This window comes from Filicampus tigris, chromosome 20 (genome assembly GCF_054856515.1).
Source record: "Filicampus tigris isolate MCC_2025a chromosome 20, RoL_Ftig_1.0, whole genome shotgun sequence".
NCBI classification, from domain to species: Eukaryota; Metazoa; Chordata; class Actinopteri; order Syngnathiformes; family Syngnathidae; genus Filicampus; species Filicampus tigris.
This window is the reverse complement of record NC_141236.1, coordinates 7,526,386-7,548,391: the sequence shown is the minus strand read 5'-3', so window position 1 is coordinate 7,548,391 and position 22,006 is coordinate 7,526,386. Positions and strand designations below refer to the sequence as shown.

The following is a 22,006-nucleotide window of genomic DNA, read 5'->3' as shown; positions in this document are numbered from 1 at the left end:
GAAAACGCTGAGGCTAGCCTTGAAAAACTTGAGAGGATTTACTCAGGGGCTTTTTTGGGAGGGAGGGGAGCTCTTTTCATTTAAAATTTGGAACTGGATTTGGTTGGTTCTTGTTAAATTTTGAATGAAGTTCAGGGGTTCAGGGGTTTTGATTAAAGGGAGACCGATATGTTTTTTTCAAGGCCGATACCGATTATTAGGAGTCAAGGAGGCCGATAACCGATATTAGCGGCCGATATTCATTTTGACTAAAAAGGAAAATATTGGTGTCAAAATAAAAATGAAAATAAATCGTCTTTGACCATATGTGTATTGAAAATTTTTTCAGATTTGCATTGTATTGTATTGACTTCAAATAAAAAGAAAAGGTGCATAGTGTTCCCAGGGTCTGTAGAATCTCTTTGAATATTTAAATGAATACTTCCTTGAAGTTAACACTGTTTTAAATAGATTTATAATCGGCCATCAGGTTAATAAAAAAAGGCAGATACCGATATTCGTCAAAATACTGAATATCCGCGCCGATAATCGGCCCGGCCGATAATCGGTCCATCCCTAGTTTGAATATCAAAGTCAGTGTTGTTTTAGTGAATGACAACAAGCCTCGAGCAAAGGGCCTCACTTTGACATGTGTTGGTGACGAAAGCAGCCAGCAGCATCCAGAAATTAAAGAAAGCGCCTTCACTGACGGAGGGCCAGCCTCCTCCCTACCAGGACCGGGTCTCGGTGGCCCGGGTGTCGTCCTCCCGCTCCCGCGTCCGCAGGGGATCGTCACCTCAGCGCTGCTCCAGTGAGGCCAGTGTGGACCAGGACACGGAGAGCTACCTCAACAAAGGCTGCGAGGAGGACATACCGAGTGACAGCACCGCTGTGGTGGGGCCGGAGGTGAGCGGACGGTCCGTGTTGGGGTCCTTCGGAAAAAAGCACATGCCGCATTTTTATAAATCACTCGTGCCTCTTTAATTTAACGAAGCATTTTTGAAAAAAACCAAAACTGCTAAAAACGAATTCAAACGAAGTAAATTTGAACAACAAAACTCGAATGAAAACCCCCAAATTATTATCACCTTTTAGGACAGCTCCGGTCCGCTGCTCCCTTCAGCCTACGAGCCTGAACCCCTTGCCAAGTACGGCACGCTGGATGTGGCCTTCGAGTACGACTCCGACGAGCAGTGGCTGGCCGTCACGGTCACCGCGGCGACGGACATCCCCGCCCTCAAACAGACGGGCAACATCTCGTGGCAGGTCCACCTTGTCCTGCTGCCCACCAAGAAGCAGCGGGCCAAGACGGGCGTCCAGAAAGGCCCGTGTCCAGTCTTTACCGAGACGTTCAAGTTCTCCAGAGTGGAACAGGAGGCGCTGAGCGACTGCGCCGTACGATTTCGCCTGTACAGCGTCAGAAGGATGAAAAAAGAGAAGGTCCTTGGCGAGAAGGTGTTTCACCTCACCAAGCTCAACCTGCAAGGGAAAATCGCTTTGCCTGTCACCCTGGAGCCCGGCTCGGAACTCACGGTGAGAGCTTTTTATCGGTTTACTCTACAAGCACAATCTGTCTGAGGCAGGGGAGTAGTTTCTGCTGTCTGAGCGTTTTTTTTTTTCTTTTTTTTCTGCTTTCTATATGTTCCTCTCACACACCCCTCAGGGTTGTGGCTCCGTGGTGAGCGTGTCTCGCAGCGCGGGGGCCGTTTCCTATCGCTCCGCCGAGGACTCGTCCTCGCCGGAGATCCTCCTGGGCCTCGTCTACAACTCGGCCACGGGACATCTATCCGCCGAGGTGATCCAGGGGAGCCATTTTAAAAGCACGGCGTCGGATAAACCCGTCAGTAAGTAAAGCAACTCCTGCAACCTTTTTGACTCTGTGTGCTGCTTTTCACCTCTGCCTCTCCTTGTTTCCAATTTTGTGTGCCGTAGATGGTCTGTTTTGTTGTATAAAGCATTTCGTTGGGGGACAGCTATATATAATGAGAGGTAAGAACCTATGCGGTAAAGTCAACTTTACAAGCTTGACGTCGACTAAACACGGTTACGTGTCAATAAATTCAAATATGATGGAAACTTTTGATTTTTTTAAAAAGGGACAACTCGTGTAATATATACAGCAAGGATGGGCAATTTAAATGCTGGACGGGGGGGGGGGGGGGGGGGGGCATAATTATTCCCACATAGGACTGGGCACTTCCTAACCAGATGTATGATAAAAATACTTGCATACATGTAAAATATGGGCTCTTAATATATTTCCTTTTTGATGGTACATTTTTCAATGCATGTATAAAACATTGCGATACGCGCAAAGTTTGAGTTTTCGTTCATGTTTAGTCCCTCAAAAATGTGATTCATTAGGGCAGAACAATTGATTTTTTCCAAAATTGTTGAGCCCTATTTTCTATGATTTATTGAGCCACAACTGTGATGGTTGTGAATTTCCGAGCTCTCTGCTGCAGCGTGTGAAGCTCGCTGCCGTACTCACTTTTCACCACTTGATGGCCCACTCCCAACATCATCCTTTGCAGACACTTACGTGACACTGACCATGCTGGACTCCAAAGGAAAGGAGATGTCCAAGTTCAAGACTGCCGTGTGCCGCGGGCAGCCCAGCCCCGCCTACAAGGAAACCTTCGTCTTCCAGGTGGCGCTCTTCCAGCTGTCCGATGTGTCACTGGTGCTGTCCGTGTTCTGCCGCCGCAGCAGCATGAGGCCCCGCGAGCGCCTGGGCTGGGTCTCCTTGGGCCACAGCAGCACCGGCGAGGAGCAACTGGCCCACTGGACCGAGATGAAGGAGGCTGAGGGCCAGCAGGTGTGTCACTGGCACGCGCTCACCGACACAAAGGGCCTGATTTACTGAGCGTCCTGATTTACTCAAGGGTTATGCAATACAGGAAGGGGCGCAAACTCGATTGCTCGCGCAAACAGATGTGGAGGCTGAGCTACTAACCAGGGGCACCCAGGAACGCATCTGCCAAACACGCAAAATTGAAGCGTGTTACACGTTGTGTGAGAAATAGTTTTTTTTTTATTATTAAAAGACATGTCATGTGATTTAACCATCCTGAGACAGATTGCGATTGGGAGGCAACTGCAGAGCGTGTCTCCCCTGTGTTTTCAAAATAACAACCTTTTCATCAGTGTAAACGTTTTTTGAAATGCCAGAAACAAAAATTATCGTGGCATATTGCCTAGCCACAAATGCAATTTCTGAGTTTCTGAATGATCTAAGGGCTGACTCCGAACCAGTCACAAGGAGGAGTCATATCATATATCCTACTATAAAACTCCTTTCAGCTCTGCGTTTCCTTGCATCTGGGCCATCTCAGCTCACTGCAACAACTGGTTCTGGACTCTCCCAGAGCGGTCTCCTGGGTGTCGATCACGCGTAAGATGCCCAGCGACAGCATCCCCAATCTGTTAGCGTGAGTGCACAATTCAGCGCCCGCTATTTGGGATCTTCGTAAATCAGGCCCATATTGTTGGAAAAGAGGGGCCAGGACACCTGCAGCATCTGTTGGATGAAATGCTGTGGGAGGCGGATGCTACCTGTTGAGCCCTTGTGGGTGAAAGTTTTGAGATCCTGAAGCAGCCACGAAGAAGGGAAGTGACTACTTTTACAGAAGGATATAAAAATAGAACACACCCCTGTTAAAAGGCAAGATTTTTTGGGGGCGGGGGGAAGAACTCTATTCTTGCGCGAATTACAGAGTAACTTTGCCATGTATAGTGATCATGATATGATACAGGGATTTTGTGATTGTTCATTTCTATCCATTTACATGTTCAACATATAGTGATGAATGAATGTGAGGAAGCCGGAAACGCAGGAGAAAACCCATGGATTGTAAACGAATCGGGGAAAAACCTTGTATTTTAACAGGGTGGTGTGTTCCATTCAAAAGTCCACCGTCATGCCTGCAGTAATTAGCATGCAATCTGCAGCAACCGTTTACAATACGAAGAGCCTTTCCACGCGACATAAAAAGACTTTTTTTTCCTCTCTGTACCTTTCGGACCCAAGAAGAGCTCGGGGCGGGAGGGCGGATTCCTCCTTTTGCAGCCACCAGCATAGCAGACACTTCACGGCTCACAGCCATTGACAAGCAAAAAACACATTGACTGTTAAAAAAAAAAAAAAAGAAAAAAAGAAGAAAAAAAGGGCCTATACTACGTGCTGCAACTACGCTCACAAGCTGTGCTTTTTGTCCAGTTTGTTAACATGCATTATGCAAGATCATCCTTTTTTTTTTTTTTTTTAATCAGTCAAGAGGTTTACCAGATTTCCAGAAAGAACTCTCAAAACTGGCTATACGCGATGCGAGGGAGTAGAGTCAAATCATGTCCCTGCAGTCTTCCAGAAAGAATTGGGCACAGCTGCTCGGTGAGGGTTATCCAAGTGCAGCTCGTCTTCCCGTGTCAAAACACAATCGGCCTCTTTCACCAGTCAGCCTTTCTGACAAGTGGGCCGAGTCCATTCATGCACAACTGCGGCGCTTTCTGCGGGGAGGTATTCAAACTGCCGTGTTGGCGGCTTCGTCTTATCCACCCCCCACCAACCCCGCAAAAAACTTTTTACTTTTTTTTTTTTTTTTAGCAACATTGAAGTCGACTGTTATGGAACAAATAATGTTCAACTGCAGAGTTTCCAACTAATGGGGGAAAAAACATATCAAACCTTTAGAACAGAATTTTCACTTTGTTTGAGCCTGGACACGTTTTTCATTCCAGGTCAGGGTGGCATCCAAGCTGCACCTTTTGAGTCTTCCTGCGTGTAATATCTCACACACATTCAACGGAAATTATTTGACAACAATCATATTCATCAATCAGACAACGAAAGCCAGATGTTTAAATCGAGACAAAAAGGTCAAGATGATGTTAATATTTTTTTTTTATTTTATTTCCAATCACCTGCCTCTTGCTGGTTCAGAATAATGAGCCTCTTTGCATGCACTCAAGGATGGGACTTCCTTGGTGCACCTTGCAGAATGCCTGCAGCATTCCACAGAAATTTTCCCTGCTCCCAGCCATGGAAAACCAGCTGTGCCACAAACCCCCACCCCGAGGGCGGGTTAAAAAATACCAGCCGAACCGTTTAGTGCCTCAGACAGTGTTGTAGAGTTAGGAAGCCCCTGAGGACTTCCATTAAAAGTGTAAAGGGGCATTGCAGGCAGACAGAACGGAATATTATATTTGGAACTTTTAAGGAAAAACTGCCTTCCAAATTTGGCTCTCGAGCCGATTGAAATGTTTGGATACAGAACGCCCCGTTGAGAGGAAAATGGCACAAGCTAGTTTTCCTTGGCCCTTCATCGACACCAATGTCATTTTATTGCATGTGTCAATTTAAAAAAAAAAAATAAAAAAATCAATGATGTATTCAATAAATATACAGGAACCATAGACTAGCGCATGTGTTTCTTAAAAAAGCATCCCGACACAAGAACTACGGCATCTAGTTTGTTTCCTTAAAAGACTTTGGAATCACAAACACGACGCTCAAATGAATCACATCGCTTGCGGGCGTACCGGACTGCATCGTTCGTACCTGTTTGGCAAAGAAAACATTCATGGAGCAATTACTTTAAAAAAAAAAAAAAAAAAAAAGTGAAACCAATATGGCAACACTTTAAAGTGACATTTACACATCTGTGTTTGGGAGAGTTCTGTACAAGTGTTTCATACACTGTGGGACATACAGTATACAGTACTGTAGTGCACGTACATTACTTAACCTTAATCCTAATAGTTTCACGTCACCACGGTGAAAAAAAACAACAACAAAAAAAAAACATTGGCGTTTGGCAGCTGAGATTGTGCATGTCACAAAAGGACAATATGACCAGACACACTTGGAAATGTGGACATTGTTACAAAGGAGCATTGGGGCTACGCTGAGGAAAAACTACCTCACGATCGTTTTGCCATCTCTAGACACACCCACGGCCGCCATGTTGTACATACAGTACCTATTTCCTTTTGCAATGTTTACATTAGAGTTCAGTACTCTTAAGTAACAGATTTATAAATTACACATCGTACGTCGGATACAGGTTGTTACTACATTAAATGTACACATTTTAAGTGAAATAATCCTGGTTTATTTCAGATTGTTTGAGCATAGGTGGTGAGAGACGTTTGAATTGGGTTGGTGGTTGTTTATGACGGCCATTTTTTCATCGTGTTGTGTCTTTGCCACAAGAGCCAAAGTTTTTGTGCTGGATAGACTTTTTAGTCTTCATTTTAGCAAGGATATTGGAAAATTGTACAGCAAAACTGGAGTCAGTCTACCAGCCTTTCCATTTCTTATTTTGATTTTTTGATTAGTCTTTTGTTATTTTTGTGATAGTTTTATTTAATCTTCCATTCTTCCTTTCATTTTCAGTATGGCCCTGTGACTTTATTTAAAAAAAAAAAAAAAAAAGAGTGAAGAGGATTAAAGAGAAGTGATGAGAATTTACAATACACCCACACTGCCCCAGAAAAAAAGTTGTTAGATTGGTTTATCGTTTATTTTGACGTTTTGTCTTGTAAAGATTAAAACTTCCTGCTAAGACTTTTGTAATTCATTTATTTTTACAATTTTTTTTCCCTATGGGGTTCTGTAAAAAGCAGTAGTGGCTTTGCGCAAGCGCCATTCGTTCAGTGTCGACACAGAGGGTGAACATCTGCTCTGGAGGATGTCTCCCCAAAAAGAATTGCTAAATTTGTTGCTCGTTGAAATTGTGATTTTTCTCATCCATCCCAACTGACTTTAGGCAATTAACTGGGGACACAACGACTGGTAGTCAGCCAATCCCAGAATTGGTACAACTAGTTTGGTAATATTTTGACTTGATTTTCAGTGTGACTCTACTATTCATACAGGTATGTAGAAAAAAAGAAAAAAAAAATAGTTGTGGCTTTGTGCAAGCGGCATTCATTTGCAGTTTAGACACATACTGTGTTCTCTGGAGGGGCTTTTGAGTTTCCAATAAACACCACAAAAAGTTACTAGATTTGATGCTCAGTTCTTATTTAATTTGATCTCTCCTCCATCCAACAATTTTCTATATTGCTTGTCCTCAGTAGCGGAGCTAGAGTGGGGACAATGTGATGATGATATGTCCCCGTTTTGTAGGATGCGTTCATGTATAATCGTAAATTTATACAATATAACGATAAAATGCACCGTGTGGGCCCCCAACCTTTTTTCTGCCACGGACCGGTTCATACAAGTCTATACCGTTCGCGGCCCGGGCCCCGTAACTATTCACCGTCAGCGGAGGGGCGGGGGGTGGGTCGTGGTGCCCAATAGTCTGTTTGTTTATGAGCCAATCACAGTTGAGTGCAAAAACATAAACTCAAAGAATATTATTTCTGGGGCATTTAGGCTTGTTTGGTTTGAGTGTTTAAGTGACTTTCGTGAGGACCCATCGAGAATGCTCCGCCCCCTGTGTGCTGATACCTACGCTCCGCTACTGCTTGTCCTGATTCGAGTTCACAGAATACACAATGGACTGGACACCAGCCAGTCACAGGACTGTTCTCGTTATGACTTTACTTTTGTCATATTTCAGCTTTTTTTAAATTCTAGTATCTTTTTTTTTTTTTTTTTTTTTCTTCTTTTCAGCGTGGCCCTAATAGTCCTTTCTGAAAAAAAAAATAGCAAAGTAGACTAAAAAGCAGGCCACATAATACTGCGGTGCTTGGACACACACACATGCACACACACAACAAAAAGGTTGTCGGCTGGTTTCCATGACAAAATTGAGGCATTATGGTGACTTGCTGAACTCAACGCGATTGAGCCCAAACTTTCTGTCAAGGTTCTAAGTCAGATGTCTATGGGATGGAAACAATGTCCATTTGCACATGAAAAAAAAAAAAGCTCAATAAAATACTGTTGACAATCAGTGCTTCTGCCACATACATGTACTAGAAGTAAAGTTCATTACTGTGAAATGAAACCAACCAGAGGCAATGAAACTGTCTGCGGGTCAACGTAGGTGACCAAGTAGTTTCCATCTTTAGATAAGAGTTTATCCTCATTTCTGTACACTCTGTACAAATGCTTTCTGCAATATAAAACATCTGTAGTGGATCACGACGAAACTTGATGAGGACACAAAAAGGAGGAAAGTGATCCACTTGAAGGGCTTTTTTTCTTGAGGTTGGCAGTGGGGGCCCTTTTTCAGCATCTCCAACTTCGTCATCATTTCCGTTCGTACTTTGGCTCCTCGGCCCTCCGCTAGATGAACTTGAAGCATTTGGTCTTGTCGTGCGGCAGGCGTGTTTTGAAAAGCACCGAGTCCACACGGAACTGCGTGTACAGCAGCGGCATGTAGCCGTACACCTTGACGAAGAAGTTGATGCACTTGTGGCGCTCGTGGAAATGCGAGTCGTCGTGCGACAGCGCCTGAGGGCAACCGGGGCAGCGGAAGGTCCAGCGAGATGTTACCTAAGCGGAGGCGAGGCAGATGACATCAATTTATGTCCTCGATGTTTTATCGGTAAAAACAGGATAGCTCCTCGCTGAAGCTGGCTGAAATTTGCGATCACAAATTTGCTACGACTTCCGATGTTATTTGTTCCATGACCCAGCTCGTAGTTTAATTTGCTTATACTATATATATCTAATCAACATTCCCCATGCAAATGAATTCAAACGACAATCCCTTTTCAGGGATTAAAAGGAACCCCCCAAAAAAAGCAAAAAATGCCTTGCATGTTTTTAAGAACAACAACAAAAAAAAGCTATAAAACGTCATGAAATAGAATGCAAAGTAACTATTGTACGTACTGGACGGCTGGATGCAAGCCTTTATCTCATTCACTGCGCTGGATGTTTATGTTCTTCAACTGGAATCCAAAGGTTTACTGCCACCGACATAATGGTCAAGTACGTTTTTCGGGGAAGAGGGTCTCGCCCAGCTTGTGTGTAAAATTCAGGTTTGTAAACCACTGCAATGACTAACAGATCCCTGCAGATGGCGCTATCGCAGCATTTTTGGATTATAGAGCAGCACTGATTTTGAGTAGATGATAACGATTAGGGGGTGAATTTCCATCACGTCGATTATTGGGGGGGGGGGGGGGAATGCCAACATGTTGGAAGTCGGAGAGGTTTAGGTAACCCTCAATCCGACAGAGTATATTAAAAACAGAGCATGCGTTGTGGTAAAAAGTCTTTGACTGTAAGAAAAGCGGACACGTTTAATGGATTGAATGAAGAACGAACAACATGTATGAAGGAGACACTGCCCTTCAACTTGACCCATGCGGTCAGTGCGAGGTGCCACGAAAGCAAAAAATATTAGCGTCAAAGTCACTATTTTGCTTCGCGTGTTACTTTTCACAAAAAGCTTGTTTTCTCCACTTTTCCGTTCATCAGGTATTTTAATTAAACTCAAAAAGCTTGAAAAAAGACAGCTTACTCTTTCTTTCAGCAAGACTGGTGCTTAAATTGTCACAGGGCACTATCCTGTGAAATGCTTGAAAACAGCTGGCATAAATTGCTTACAAATTAAGTAAAATTGGATAATTTTCCCCCAATGATTTGTCATGACATACTGGTGTGTATGAGGAACTGGCTCTACAAGTAAAAATGCTTCTATTGTCCTTGCTTTTATTCCACACTCAGGACTGTGCTTCCACAAATAGAAGCCACTTTGGCGGCAACGTTTTGCTCTTGGTCGTTAGGGTAACAAAAGCCGGACTGCAAACGGCGAAGCTAGGACCACCAGCTGATGCGGATGCGCAAGCTACGGAATGATCCTGTTCTCCTTTGAAATGCCCAAAACTCAAACAACTCAAATGATGCAATAACTTTCTGGTTGAAGTAGTTTCTCCCCAACATCTATTGTCATGTTATTTCTCCAGCATTCTGGGAACAAAACCTACTTTAAAAAAGTTCTGATTTAATCTTCTTTTGTGATTTATCTTTGTGGGGAATATTGGATGTGTCAATTTAAGTAATGGTGAGAGTTGAGAGGACGGAAACAATAGAGAACCTCCAAAGTTGAACACCACAAAAGCTGAGGAGGGAAATATTGCTTCAAAAATCTGAACTTCAAACAAACCAGCATTGGTGATGCCACGCTATGCCTACACCCCGAAAATGCATCGCAGATTTTTTTTTTCTTTTTTTAATGTCTGGCAAGACAGCCGGCATGTGGACAGGGGCTTTGCACTAGTGTGGCCGCTTTAGAGTGCTTTGTTGTTGCAGCGTGGAAAATCCTCGCAACGACCCGATGGGCTATATCCCAGTTGCCAGCTTTAAGCGGATATGTTTTCATAGCTCAAACGTAGTAGTGTAAAGGCATAAAATGCTCGATGAAGCAACCATTTTTCCAGGTCATAGTAGTGTTATTTGATAGACAGTTGACAATGAAGCACTGCGTGGTTTCATCATATTCAATGGACACGCCCACAACAGCGGAAAGGCTTGATTTTTTTTTTTTTTTTTTAAATCATTCAAATTTGGCATGTTTGGGAACAACACTTTTCTGAGGTGTGTCAAATTTAGACTCCTGCTCAACTGTTGCTTAAAACATTACATACAGTTAATAAAGATTTTACAATGCTGAAAGCTTAGGCCTGGAACCAATTTATTTCCCTTTACTTTATTCCCTAAGGGAAAACTAACTTAACTTAACTTTGATGTCAATGGCTTGTGTTTGACTTTGGCATATAAAGACACGGGGCCTCTGGGGGGACAGGGATACGCGGCTTACTGCACACTATCGCTGACCTTGATTGGCGGTTTGCGGGTGATGTGCGAGACCAGGAAGTTCATGGCGATGTCCTCACAGTTGATGTACTCATCCACCATGTCCCTGATGGCCTGGGGCATCACGTAGGAGTACAAGTAGGCGTAATACTGATGGGGAAACATATTGAGAGACACATTTTGTGAGGTGGGATGGCATTTTTCTCTGGGGGGTGCAGGGAAGTAGGGGTGTGAACCTTGTGGAAAAAGGCTGCTCCTGTCAGGACCATGGAGAGCTCACAGGAGTAGTTGGAGTTGTAGAGCCAGGACTGATGGTTGATATCCCAGGCGTGATATCTCCCTGGGAAACCGACGATACGATCTCTGGCCTCTCGCCACACTCTGTGATAAGGACAACCAACAGGAGTCTGTGTGAAATGACGCAACAGGAGGCCGGTGAAAGTCAAGTCTTTGTGGCTTTGGCTACTTTCGACCAACCCAACCTCACAGACCAAGGCAGTAGAGCGAGCCCGATAAAACGTAATTAGACATTTCCGAACCAACACAGCACACAATGCTCACTGAGACACAACTTGGGTGCAACAAAGCTCAAATATTTAAGACCTTGAGTGATCGCCTGCGAGATCCCTTGGCAGGCAGACGCTACAAATTGTTCCTCTCCCGGGCTCAAGTAGAGCTGGGGGGCACATTCCAGAGTAATTTTGGAGCACTTTGCAGTAATTTCCCCACAAATGACCCCGTCTACGCACACACATACGCTCACGGGTATACTGTACACACAAGTTTGAACAAGCTGTTGCTGCAGTGAATTGTAGACATCTTTTGAAGGGGAGGGAGAGCGGGTTTAACCACAAACTATTTATAACTAGTCCTGCATGTTTGGGGACTTTACCACGAGATTTTTGGTCATTTGTCAGCGTCATCGGCTTTTCTTACAGGACTTGCACCCACTATATAGTGCATGTAAATTAAAAAAAAAAAATAGGCATTTGACTGTTTGAATTGAGTCCCATAACAGACCTGAACCCAAACATGATCTCATCGTGACGTAAGTGGGCGTCATCGTCAATCGAAAGGATGGCCTCGGTCTCCACAACATCCCAGGGAAGGAAACGGTTGTTGAGGCTGTTCTTTTCGGTGCGGACGACCTGCAGAATGATGAATAATGGATTTGAGGTTGAAAAGTGCCGAATGAACAGTCTATAAAAGGAGTCCTCGGCTACCAAGGATTTGCAATGAACTGGGGTTGCATGATACAGCGGTACTGGTACTTAAATACTGGTATTTGGTGGTGTGGAAAAACATTAGGGCTGCAACTATTATTTTAATAGTCGATTAATCGATGAACTGGATTAAAAGAACACTTTAATTTCCATCGCATTATTCAACAACACGATTACATATTTCAAATTGACGGTGCAGAAAATGCACAAATTATTTTTGACTGAGTTACTGTTTTGGTCTGTAAACTTTAGAAAAACGAAAAATGATTTTTATCTGAGGAAGCTTAATAATAGAGAGCAGTATACAAGTCATTGGCAAGATTTTCCAGAATGGTATCAGTGTAGACGGGGGCTTAGGATTTCATAGTGTTCTTTGAATTTAGTTTGCTATGGATATATTGTTCATCGGGGCTAGTCAAACTACGACGACTAGTTTGTTTGTTGGACTGCAACTCACCACAATGGGAAGCCCAATGTCAGGCCACAGCAGGTCATCAGAAGGAGGCTTGGGTGAATTCCACACAACCACTACCTTGTTGAGGTATGGCAGTCCATTCAGCCTCTCCAAAGAGTTCATCAGCACTTCCTCCCTCTCATAGGTCAGCATGACCACAGTAAACTGTTCCCTGGGAACGTTCCCGCCTAAAGATGCCTGGAACTCCTTCCCGGATCCTCCCGTCCCACCACCGATGGGCCTGAAACCTGTACCTGAACCCAGGAATTTGGCTTCAGAGGGCAGAACGGGGTCCAGTGGAGTGTGGGGGAACAAATGAAAAGGGCCGGGAGCACGGTTCCAAGTTTGATATAAGTCCACAGCTGTGTACGTGAAGTTGCGGAGAAAGCGCGGTGAGGCGTACGGTGGCTCCGTCTCGACGGGACCCAAATCAAGATCACCGTTGTCTGCCAAGTTGGCATCGGTCCCTGCTAGTTTCCCTGCTTTATGGGGGATTTCCTGTGCAGGTTCTTCATTAATCGGAGCGGCGGGAACCTGAATCCTGGTGCGAATGTTGGCAAGGATAGTATTAAGTATGTTCTCTGAGGTGGAAAAGTAGGTCTCCCACAGAAAGCGACCCTGTCGTCTCATAGCTAACATGTCATTGTCTGATAGGCTGCGCAGCAGGAAATGAAGTTCCGTCACACGTGGTTTAGGGACCATAATGGCAGCTTCGCTCCATCGAATAAACTGGTGGTAGGGTAGTCTGGAGTGGTCCCCAAGCACGACGGGGATGGCCCCAACCTCAAGGGCCTCAAAAAGTCTCATTCCACAGCCCGCTGAGGCAACCAGCTGCCCGTCTCCTGGAGCAATCACCAAGGCAAAAGTAGATGCCTTAAGTACCTCCAGCCTGTCTTCCCGCTCTCCACAAAGAGACCAGTCAGTCGGCAAACTCGCCTTGGGGTTTTTGCAGGTGAATTCTATGAGCACCTGATCCAATTGACTGTCCTGCACTGCTTTTAATGTGCCAATGATGCGATCATCATAGTCAGCTGGTGGATCTCCGTCCATCTCTTCCTCAAATGACTGAGGAGGAGTCTCTCGCAAGCTGCTCCTCAGCGACTCAACCCTCTCCCCCTGGAAGGTGAAGAGGTATTTCCTTTTCACGGGTACCTGATGAGGCACTTGCAAGAAGTTGGGTTCAGAGAGCGCATGAACCAGTGGGGATGCAACCAAGTCAAACCCTTCGCGATACTGCTGCTCCAGGTAGGTGGACTGAACGACCGCTGCTCGCCCTGCGCTTACATTATACAGGAAATTCTGTGTCATTGACTTTCTCGAAAGATGTACCAGTACATGATTGTGTCCGTCTGATCTCCAGTAGGGAAGCGCTTTAAGTTGCTTCTCCAAATCTGACGGATTTGGCAATAAAGACGTAGGAGATTCCTGTAGTTCCCCAACCAAAACCAAATACAGACAAGCAATGCTGGGGTTACTAGTTACATAAATATTATTCTTAACCGACATGGCGAAAGCTTGCTTAACCAGCGGATCAATGTATTCCCCCCACGGATAGGAGCTTGCGTCATAAACATAAACTGGGAAACCAGATGTGAGGGGGCAGCGGGCATAGTCAAAGCAGGTGTGCAGGCGGCAGGATCGGGAAGATTTCGGTGGCGGGAGGCCAGGGTCTTCCTTGTCGGGAAGCAGTCTGACAGGCAAGGACAGCTTTGGCTGATTTTGGGCCATTAGTTCTTTATAGGAATGCTCCGTCTGACTGATGACATTCTTCAGTTGCAGTAGGTCCTGCTTGGCACTGTCGATGCTCCGCTTACAGGCCTCAATGCGCAGGTTGAGCCTGGCGATCTCCCCGTTGAGCTCCTGTCTCTTAGCCTCCAGCTGCAGCAGCTCTTCGCTGACGGACTCGCGAATGCGGCAAAGATCTTGCACGTGTTTGGCCTCGCATAATTCGCCGCCAGGCCGGGGCCCGAAGATCCGCTTATCGGGGCTCCCGGCTTCATCAATGGTCGTGAGGTAGTAGTGGGCAATCAGTGGAAAGAAAACCAGAATAAAGAAAAGCATGAAACTGAGCCAGGTGAGACGCACACGCCTTAACACCCACGGCTGTCCACCGCCCCCTAGTCCGCCACCGTTGCGCTGCATTTTTAACTCAGTCCGCCCCTTGTCTCGCCAAGAAATCAATACTATGCGGTTCTGCAGCAGCCATGATTCGACCTTGTCAGGCAGAGGGGGGGGGGTGGATGTTATATCATCAAAGCTTGGTTCATGAGTTCACCTTCCCAAAAAAAAAAAGTTAAAATAAAAAAAAAAAACGTAACTGGCAGTGTCTGCCTCTTCTTCTGCGTCCTGTGGATATCCAGTGAGAACTCAGCTTCACCTGTAAAGTAGTATGTCCCCTACCCTGTGATAGCGTAAACAATCTGAGGCCATTTTTAGGCAATGCGCTTCCTTTCCTTCCAATTCAAGTCAGGAAACAGTTACACTTCTGAGGAGGGGCACCCCTCGATGGATGATGAGGGGTGGGCATGTTGGCTCAAAGTTCGGGAGAACTGGGTGGCCCCGTTGCTTCCATCTGGCGTCTAACCATTTTCTGACCCCAGGAAAATTCTCTTTTCACTCAGGGGGCCTGAGAAAGAACAGAAAAAAGAAAAATCAGTGGCAGCTTGCGGTTTATTTTGGGTACAAATCGATTTTCCAAATACTACAATTATAATGTACAACTTTCTTAAAACTTTGTCATTACTGGGTTTGTTTGGATTAAGCCATATCAAAATTTTGCAAATAGTGAGCGAAGCGACATGAACGCACAAGATGAAGTAAACGTGCGTATAACTTTAATGAATTTCGGGAAAATCGAACATGCCGCACTACTTAACTGCACTGTCAATGTCTTAAATTCTTCTCCTTCACGCAATGAAAGGAAGATGTGCTGCTAACAGACATGCTCATAATATGTACGCTAAACTAAAGACGTGTTCATGAGGGAACAGTCTTCCACAATTTTGGTGACCAACCTGATTTATTCATTCCCACCAGAATTGAACCGAAACCTTTCGGACCCTGTCCAAGTGAAGAAACTAAATCAAATGATATGAATCCAAATTCAATGGGTGCTCGTCTAATCCCCTGCTAAAATCAGATTTTAGAAAATGATTTTCATTCGTCCCGTTAGTCCCCCCCCAAAAAAATCCCCGCGGATGTGATCCTAAGAAGACTGCTTGGCATCCTGCTGCTCAGTCATGAGCGTGTGTGGCAAACATAGATGGGATGATTACTTGTAGCATGAGTACAGTGACGCAAGGGTAATGGCAGACAGATGTTGCCAAATGTTTCTGCTGCTCGGCTGCTAAGCTGTGGCCCAAAACACAACAACACAGAGGCGGAAGTTGAATCTGACAAAGGTCATCTTTTCGATATGCATCGATTGCCTTACACTTAGTCTGTGTGGATCAATAATAACGCCGCATTACCAACTGTACCTCAATGAGCAATTGACGATAAGTTTACGATTAAGCACTGGAGAAACACAGTAGACTCGCTCCATTTTTGTAATTTGCTAGGGGATTGTTTAAAAAAAATTGCCTGCAATAAAATGTGGGTGATAAATATCGCAGTGGTTTATTTGCCTTGTTCTGGATGCTTGTTTTTACAGAAATTGTGGTTCTCTTGGTATTTTAGTTTATTCCAAACATCCATCAAATCAATCAATATTGTATCAGGTTGCATCAGGAAGGGCATCCGGTGTAAAAACTGTGCCAAACTAAATGAGTAACTCGCCCTGGCAACCCCTGATAGGAAAAACCGAGGGAGCGGTTCGGATTTATGACCATCAAACTCAAATATCTTTGGTGGATAAAGGAGAAGATGAAGCAAGGTCGGGAATCTGATGACCAAGCTATTGTGATTAGCATAGCAATGTTTTCAGAAATCTAAAACAATGAGCTGCTCGGAATAAAATACCTCGCTTTGATTCATGCACAATCAACGTTCCGGTTCAAGCCAAACAACATCGTTGCAAGTGTATTATTTGCGCAAGGCACGAGTCATGATCAGTAATATGAAAAGACGAATGCCGCTTCCATGTTGGCAGACAATTGAGCACAAAATGCTTAAATCAATGTTTGAACAGTGTCTCTGTCTAATGGCAGGACGTTCCGACAGTCCTAGAATTCCTGTCATGAAAGAAAAACAAGAGCAGGAATTACCAGTCTGAACTTTTTTTCCCCTTTCTGTTAGATGACAATGATGACAGAACTATCGCCATTGTGGGTAGGGCAGAGAGAGAAGCAGGTGAAATGAGCACGCGGCCTCTTGAGATGACAAGTTGAGAATAATTAGTTGCTGCCTCCAAGCACTGTATGTAAGAAATTGAGAGCAGGGGGAGGATCTCAAGCCTGACAGGAAGATCACAGAGCTTGTATTTTTAACGAGACTTTCAGTAGCAAGGTTCCAAGATGTGGACACCCCAAGTCTAAAATATCAAGATGACGGAGCTTCTATTATTCCTTTAATGACGATACTTTCAAAGATCGAGGAGAAATATGATTTATTTGTAACATTACACTCCTGTCAAATGCGACTCATACACAGTGATCGCCATTCATAAGGGGCGGATACGTAACATACCAACAAGCATTGTTAAAGTCCACAACAGTAGATTATAAACAAATTGTAAATAATTTTATGCATGGAATGTATAGAAACTGTACCTACCACTACCACTGCACAGACAAGACCTCAACTTTGTCAACATATTATTATTATTAGGATTAACCTGACGTGATACACACATTATTATAATTTCCTATTAAATACGCATTTCTTTTTGTTAGAATTATTACTTTGGGTGGGGTGAGCTTGAGGCCCTTTTTTTCAAATGACACACAAAGGACGGAGGGATTATGTTGTCTTTTTTTTTTTTTTCATGGTTCTTCAGTGTGGTACAAAATGTTTTATGACCCAGGACTGATCCACAGTCTGATTTCATCTCACAAAAATAGAATACAATATGAAATATGGTCTCTGGAAGTGACCTGCCTGAACAACAAAACGTCCTCCTGTCTGCCGGGACTCCAAACGACCCTCGTGAATTTGTGTCCTCAACGGCTCGCTGCCCTGGCAGCGTACCCTCGTCGTCATTAACTGCGGTGGAGGCTATGGAGACGGGCCGCTCACTCAGGAGAAAATATGGAGGCAGCTGCCGGGGGAGGGCGAAGTTACAAAGGACATGGGCGAAGGGGAGCAGATGTTGAAGCTGTGACTCGACAATTCCGGTTTTGTACGTCACTTTGACAAGAATCCACATCGCGTGGCATGGCGCAAGGATAAGAAATCATTGTTTTTGCCATATTGTCCAAGTCATATCGTTTGTTTTTACGCTGACACGGTAAGTTATTAAACCTGCTTGCTAAGCACCGCATGATTAGAAGCAAATGCCACAATTGTACCTTGGCTCTCATTAAATCATTTTGCTCTTAATTGGCCGAGGTTAACTTTTGTCGAAAGCTATGTCTGAAAAATAAAACGGCGTTATCTTGCCCTGGCGGCGGCCGTTGTTGCAGAATCCCTCTTGAGAGGCTTTGCTACCCAAACAAACCAGATTGACTAAGGCCCGACAACAGCTGCCAGAAGCCCCGGAAGCCTCATCTTCCGGTACACCGATGGATCGTGGGAGGGGAGCCAGGGTGAGTTGTTTTTTTTTGACACGGCAGAGTTATGAGCTGAATAGTCGGCAACTGGCGCTGACTTACCTGCCTGTGTCCTCAATTATATGCAACAAGAACGAATAAAGACAATATAGCTGACTCAAGAATGACTCACAAATTCTGCATTGCGGTTGGGCGTATTGATGCCTTGACTGAGTTTTTAACCGTGTTGAATACTTGCTTTGATTACTTTGATTCATACATTAGGCAGAATGATAGTGCCAAATAACAATAAGAATAGGTCTGGGTCTAGCTGGCGTCATATTGTCCTTCTCTAGATGGCAAACAGGTTGTGTTCATAGCCTACTCCAGGCAACCAAGACACTCATGCCTCAAAATCAAACTGCATTATTACCCGCTTTGGTGACCTCCTTAATTTGAGCCTTAAGTGTTATAACTGCTGGTGGAAAAATATGGCTGAGTGGAAAGACACATTTTGCTTCTTGACCAGCAGGCATGTTGCCGTGAGGAGATGGCATTTGCTCACACTGTCAAAACTCAAGACATGCCATGCCACTTTCCTCGGCTCGTTTCGGCTCACGCACTTTACAGGAAGTTACAACTGTTGGCACCAGAAATAATCATTATGAAACGGAATGGCCGCTTTTCGAACACAGACGACGAGGAGCAGGCTGCCCGGAGAAGTCTCCAATCTCTGGAAACAGATGTTTGTTTCAACAGGAAGAGAGTTTAGCTACGATTCTGTGGTTTCCGAGCGCAGGGCCACGCAAGTAGGCAGCAGCTGCATTTGCCGAATCAGTCAGAGCCGATGACGGCAGATGGCAGCTCAAAAATCATATCCCGTCTTCCTCTTTGCAGCTCTTTTCTGCTGCAGCAGCCCACATTCTGGTTGCATCGTAAGATGATTGAAAGCCTATGCAAAGAGACTTGTCTTTTTTTCCCCTTCGACATTAACTGTGACTGCTGTGTTTTCATTCAGCTGCCTGTATTGTTTCAACCTGCACAGACCTTTTTATATGCACGTTGAGAAAAAGCTAAAGCAAATCAAATCAAAGGATCTGGAAGGCAGGTCATTAAACCTTTTACTTAAATCAACGGAAGAGAAGAGTCAGTCCAGGTCAACTAAACTGTATGAAACTTTCATATTTGGCTTATTTTTATCTTATTACTGCCCACTGTTGAGGCTTGTGAAGTTATTTAATTACAATTTGGGCGTCTTCAAAAGCAGCTTGTCTCATTTGAAGGTCTATCAGCAGCTATCGAATATTTTTTTTAACCGATTATTCTATTAATTGATTATTCAGGGAATCTGATAAAAGCTGAGTTTTCATCATTGAACAAGACAAGTATGTGAGGTGCATGTATTATTTTTGTCCATTCGGGATCACCATCCTCACATTCCACGGTAGTAGCTGTGACTTTGAGTGTGTATGGCTTTAAAAGGCAGGGCCTAGCCGGGTGAGTGGTGTGACCTTTAGTGAACGAGAGTGTTAACTGGTCTACGTGTTGAGTTCCTCAGCATGAGTTGTGTCTCCATCATTTACCGACTCTTTCTGCCTTTATCGCGACCATGAATTTGCACCATCTTATTTCTACATGTAGCAGTGCATGCGCCTTTTTTAAAAAAAAATAAAATAAAATCGGTGAGGCCCTACTTAAAAGCTACAGCTAGATAGACAGTAATAAAAAAAAAAAAACCAGATACAAAAATGAAATCTGAATCAAATCAAACCTGGCTTAGACCCCAAATGTGTGAATGCGTCACTAAAATGGAACTACGTGATGGATTTATTTTGGAAAATGAGAACACAAGAAAGAACATGCCATTACGCTTACTAATTGAATTAATGTGTAAGGTTATTATCATCACTGTCAAACAAAAGACATTTATTTCCAAGTTTTGTTTTTTCCTTTCCTCCCAAATAAAAAACATGTTGCCTTTTTGTTGAACTGCGACCATATGCAAGTCATTTAATAATTTAATAATCTTTTGCAACACATTTTCAAACTCCTCTCCTATTTTTAAGGCAGTCGTGAAGGTCTATGGAATTTGTTCTTTTCCTCCAGAGCCAATTATCCGCATCGCTGTTAATGCTAAATACAATGGAAGATTACGATAGAATCACTGAGTGCTGATGCCGCCGTTGTTCTGCACTGTGACAAGAGCGAGATCGATTTGGAACAACAGACAACGTCAATCGTGACATTGAGAAAAATCTATTGCGATTGTCACAATGGAGTCCGCCTTACAACATTGAGTCTATAGTACTGTGAGCACGAGCAGTTCAGGGAGTGATTATTAAACTAGAAAACTGTTGCAGACACTTGATTATCGGTGAGAAAAGTCAGATGAAAATTACAACCACTGAGGGGAAGAAATAAATAGTAGAAAAAGTAACAGCCTTTGCGCTTTGACAGAGAATCTGAGTAAAGCAGTTAACTCTGACGAGGCCAATAAGGTCAGACAATTTCGTTCCTGTATCTTAGCGTCTATTGTAAGATTGTAAGAGAAGCGGAGGAGCCACATGTAAATGTGTTCTGCAGTTGACGTTGGTTGGGCTATAGTCAAAAGGTAGATAGGTACTCCAAGTTAGCCGCTCATTGACTGACCACAAACTATCCTCAATTAAGAACGTAAAATGATTTTTTATTAGCGATACGCTGTGAAAACAATCACACACGCAGTTACAATTTCCTGCTGAGTGTGCCAGGCACATTATGTTTTTGGCCAGCCAAGCTCGGAGGAGCGCCCCATATGGCTGAAGTTTCTGAACGGTGGGTTCTGTTGCTTTTACGTAACCGTTAAGGGCCTGCAGAGAATTGTGCACAGTGTGAGTTATTTCTCAGTGGACGGTAACAACCCTTTGAAACGGATTACGACTCTCCACTGGTTTCATTCTGCCAAGGTCACATCCAATCGATCGAGCCCTGTCACAATAGTGCAGAAGGTGTTCTCCAGAGATGCAGCCAATTACACAAACATCAGTTCGCCATCGAGTAATGTAATTTAATTTACAACCATTCTCCTCTTAATTGTGACCATAAATCAATCACATTCCACAATAATGATGAATTTATGAACTTATTAGTTAGTCTAACTGTTGATTCCCTCACATGTCACTGTAGACAGTGATTTACAGTCAGGGTGCCACTAAATATCACATTTTATTGAATTTGTCTGAAAACTACAATTAATTGATTAATTAAATACATACATATACTATATATGGGGATACAAAATTTGTTTTTGTCCATATCACCCAGGACTACTGTATCACAATCACATTCATCCTCATATTTTTTAGAGATACGGTAGCCAGCAAAAAGCTATAACTAATTATAGGAAATTGTTGTGACTTAGTGGACTATATAAATATTATTATTATTAAAGTGGACATGATGCTCAAAGAAAAACATACAGTGTGCATGAAAATTGGATGCAACATCCACATGCATAGCACACCGACTCGGTTCGGTTGACGTGTGCCTTCAGTCCAAACACACACAAACACGACTGGGCTGCATAACACGAGTAGCATTCCGTATTCTCCGATAAATCCACCGTCATTTAACTGGACCCACGTCGGAATTTACAAGCATGAAATGTGAGCGTAGGGGCATATACAAGGAAGCAAAACATAAAGTCTCATCTGATCACATTGGCTAGACTGTTATCGCCAGCAGTGGTCACAACCTAATGCATGATGTTCTATCCTCTTTGCTGGCCCAGCAATGTTAGCTTCTGGTGCTACTCACCCCTCCAACATCCTCCGGGTTCAACGCGTTGTCCAACAAAACAAAAACAGTCGATACGAAGGTTTGCCAACTTGTAAATCATCCAGGCGTGTCAATTTGGAACGAATGGAGGCTAAGGGAAAAGTAGCTAAGGAGCTCACAGCATCATCATTAAAAACTGCATTGTTGCTGCTACCGCAGCACAAACAGCGGCGACACCGTGACGCTA

The 22,006-nt window shown here is 43.9% G+C and overlaps 2 protein-coding genes across 4 annotated transcripts in view; one reads left to right on the top strand and one right to left on the bottom strand.

The window, feature by feature from the left end:
* The window catches only part of LOC147128107 (synaptotagmin-14-like), a 7,127-nt gene extending 1,408 nt beyond the window's left edge, over positions 1–5,719 (top strand). The window contains exons 3-7 of one of the 3 annotated variants that reach the window (XM_086018870.1): positions 650–885; positions 1,075–1,512; positions 1,643–1,823; positions 1,912–1,968; positions 2,514–5,719. In XM_086018870.1, the coding sequence (XP_085874996.1) occupies positions 650–885; positions 1,075–1,512; positions 1,643–1,823; positions 1,912–1,968; positions 2,514–2,845 (1,244 nt within the window). In that variant the 3' untranslated portion in view covers positions 2,846–5,719. Of the gene's footprint in view, positions 1–646; positions 886–1,074; positions 1,513–1,642; positions 1,824–1,911; positions 1,969–2,513 lie in introns of all 3 variants that reach the window. The other 2 variants (XM_086018869.1, XM_086018871.1) reach the window with 2 other exon arrangements.
* Positions 4,862–22,006, bottom strand: extl3 (exostosin-like glycosyltransferase 3). Its single transcript, XM_086018868.1, has 6 exons — positions 21,799–22,006; positions 12,380–15,002; positions 11,720–11,847; positions 10,936–11,080; positions 10,721–10,849; positions 4,862–8,428 (listed from the first exon to the last, which is right to left on the bottom strand). The coding sequence occupies exons 2-6, from the start codon at positions 14,516–14,518 to the stop codon at positions 8,219–8,221; spliced, it is 2,751 nt and encodes a 916-aa protein (XP_085874994.1). The 5' UTR covers positions 14,519–15,002; positions 21,799–22,006; the 3' UTR covers positions 4,862–8,218.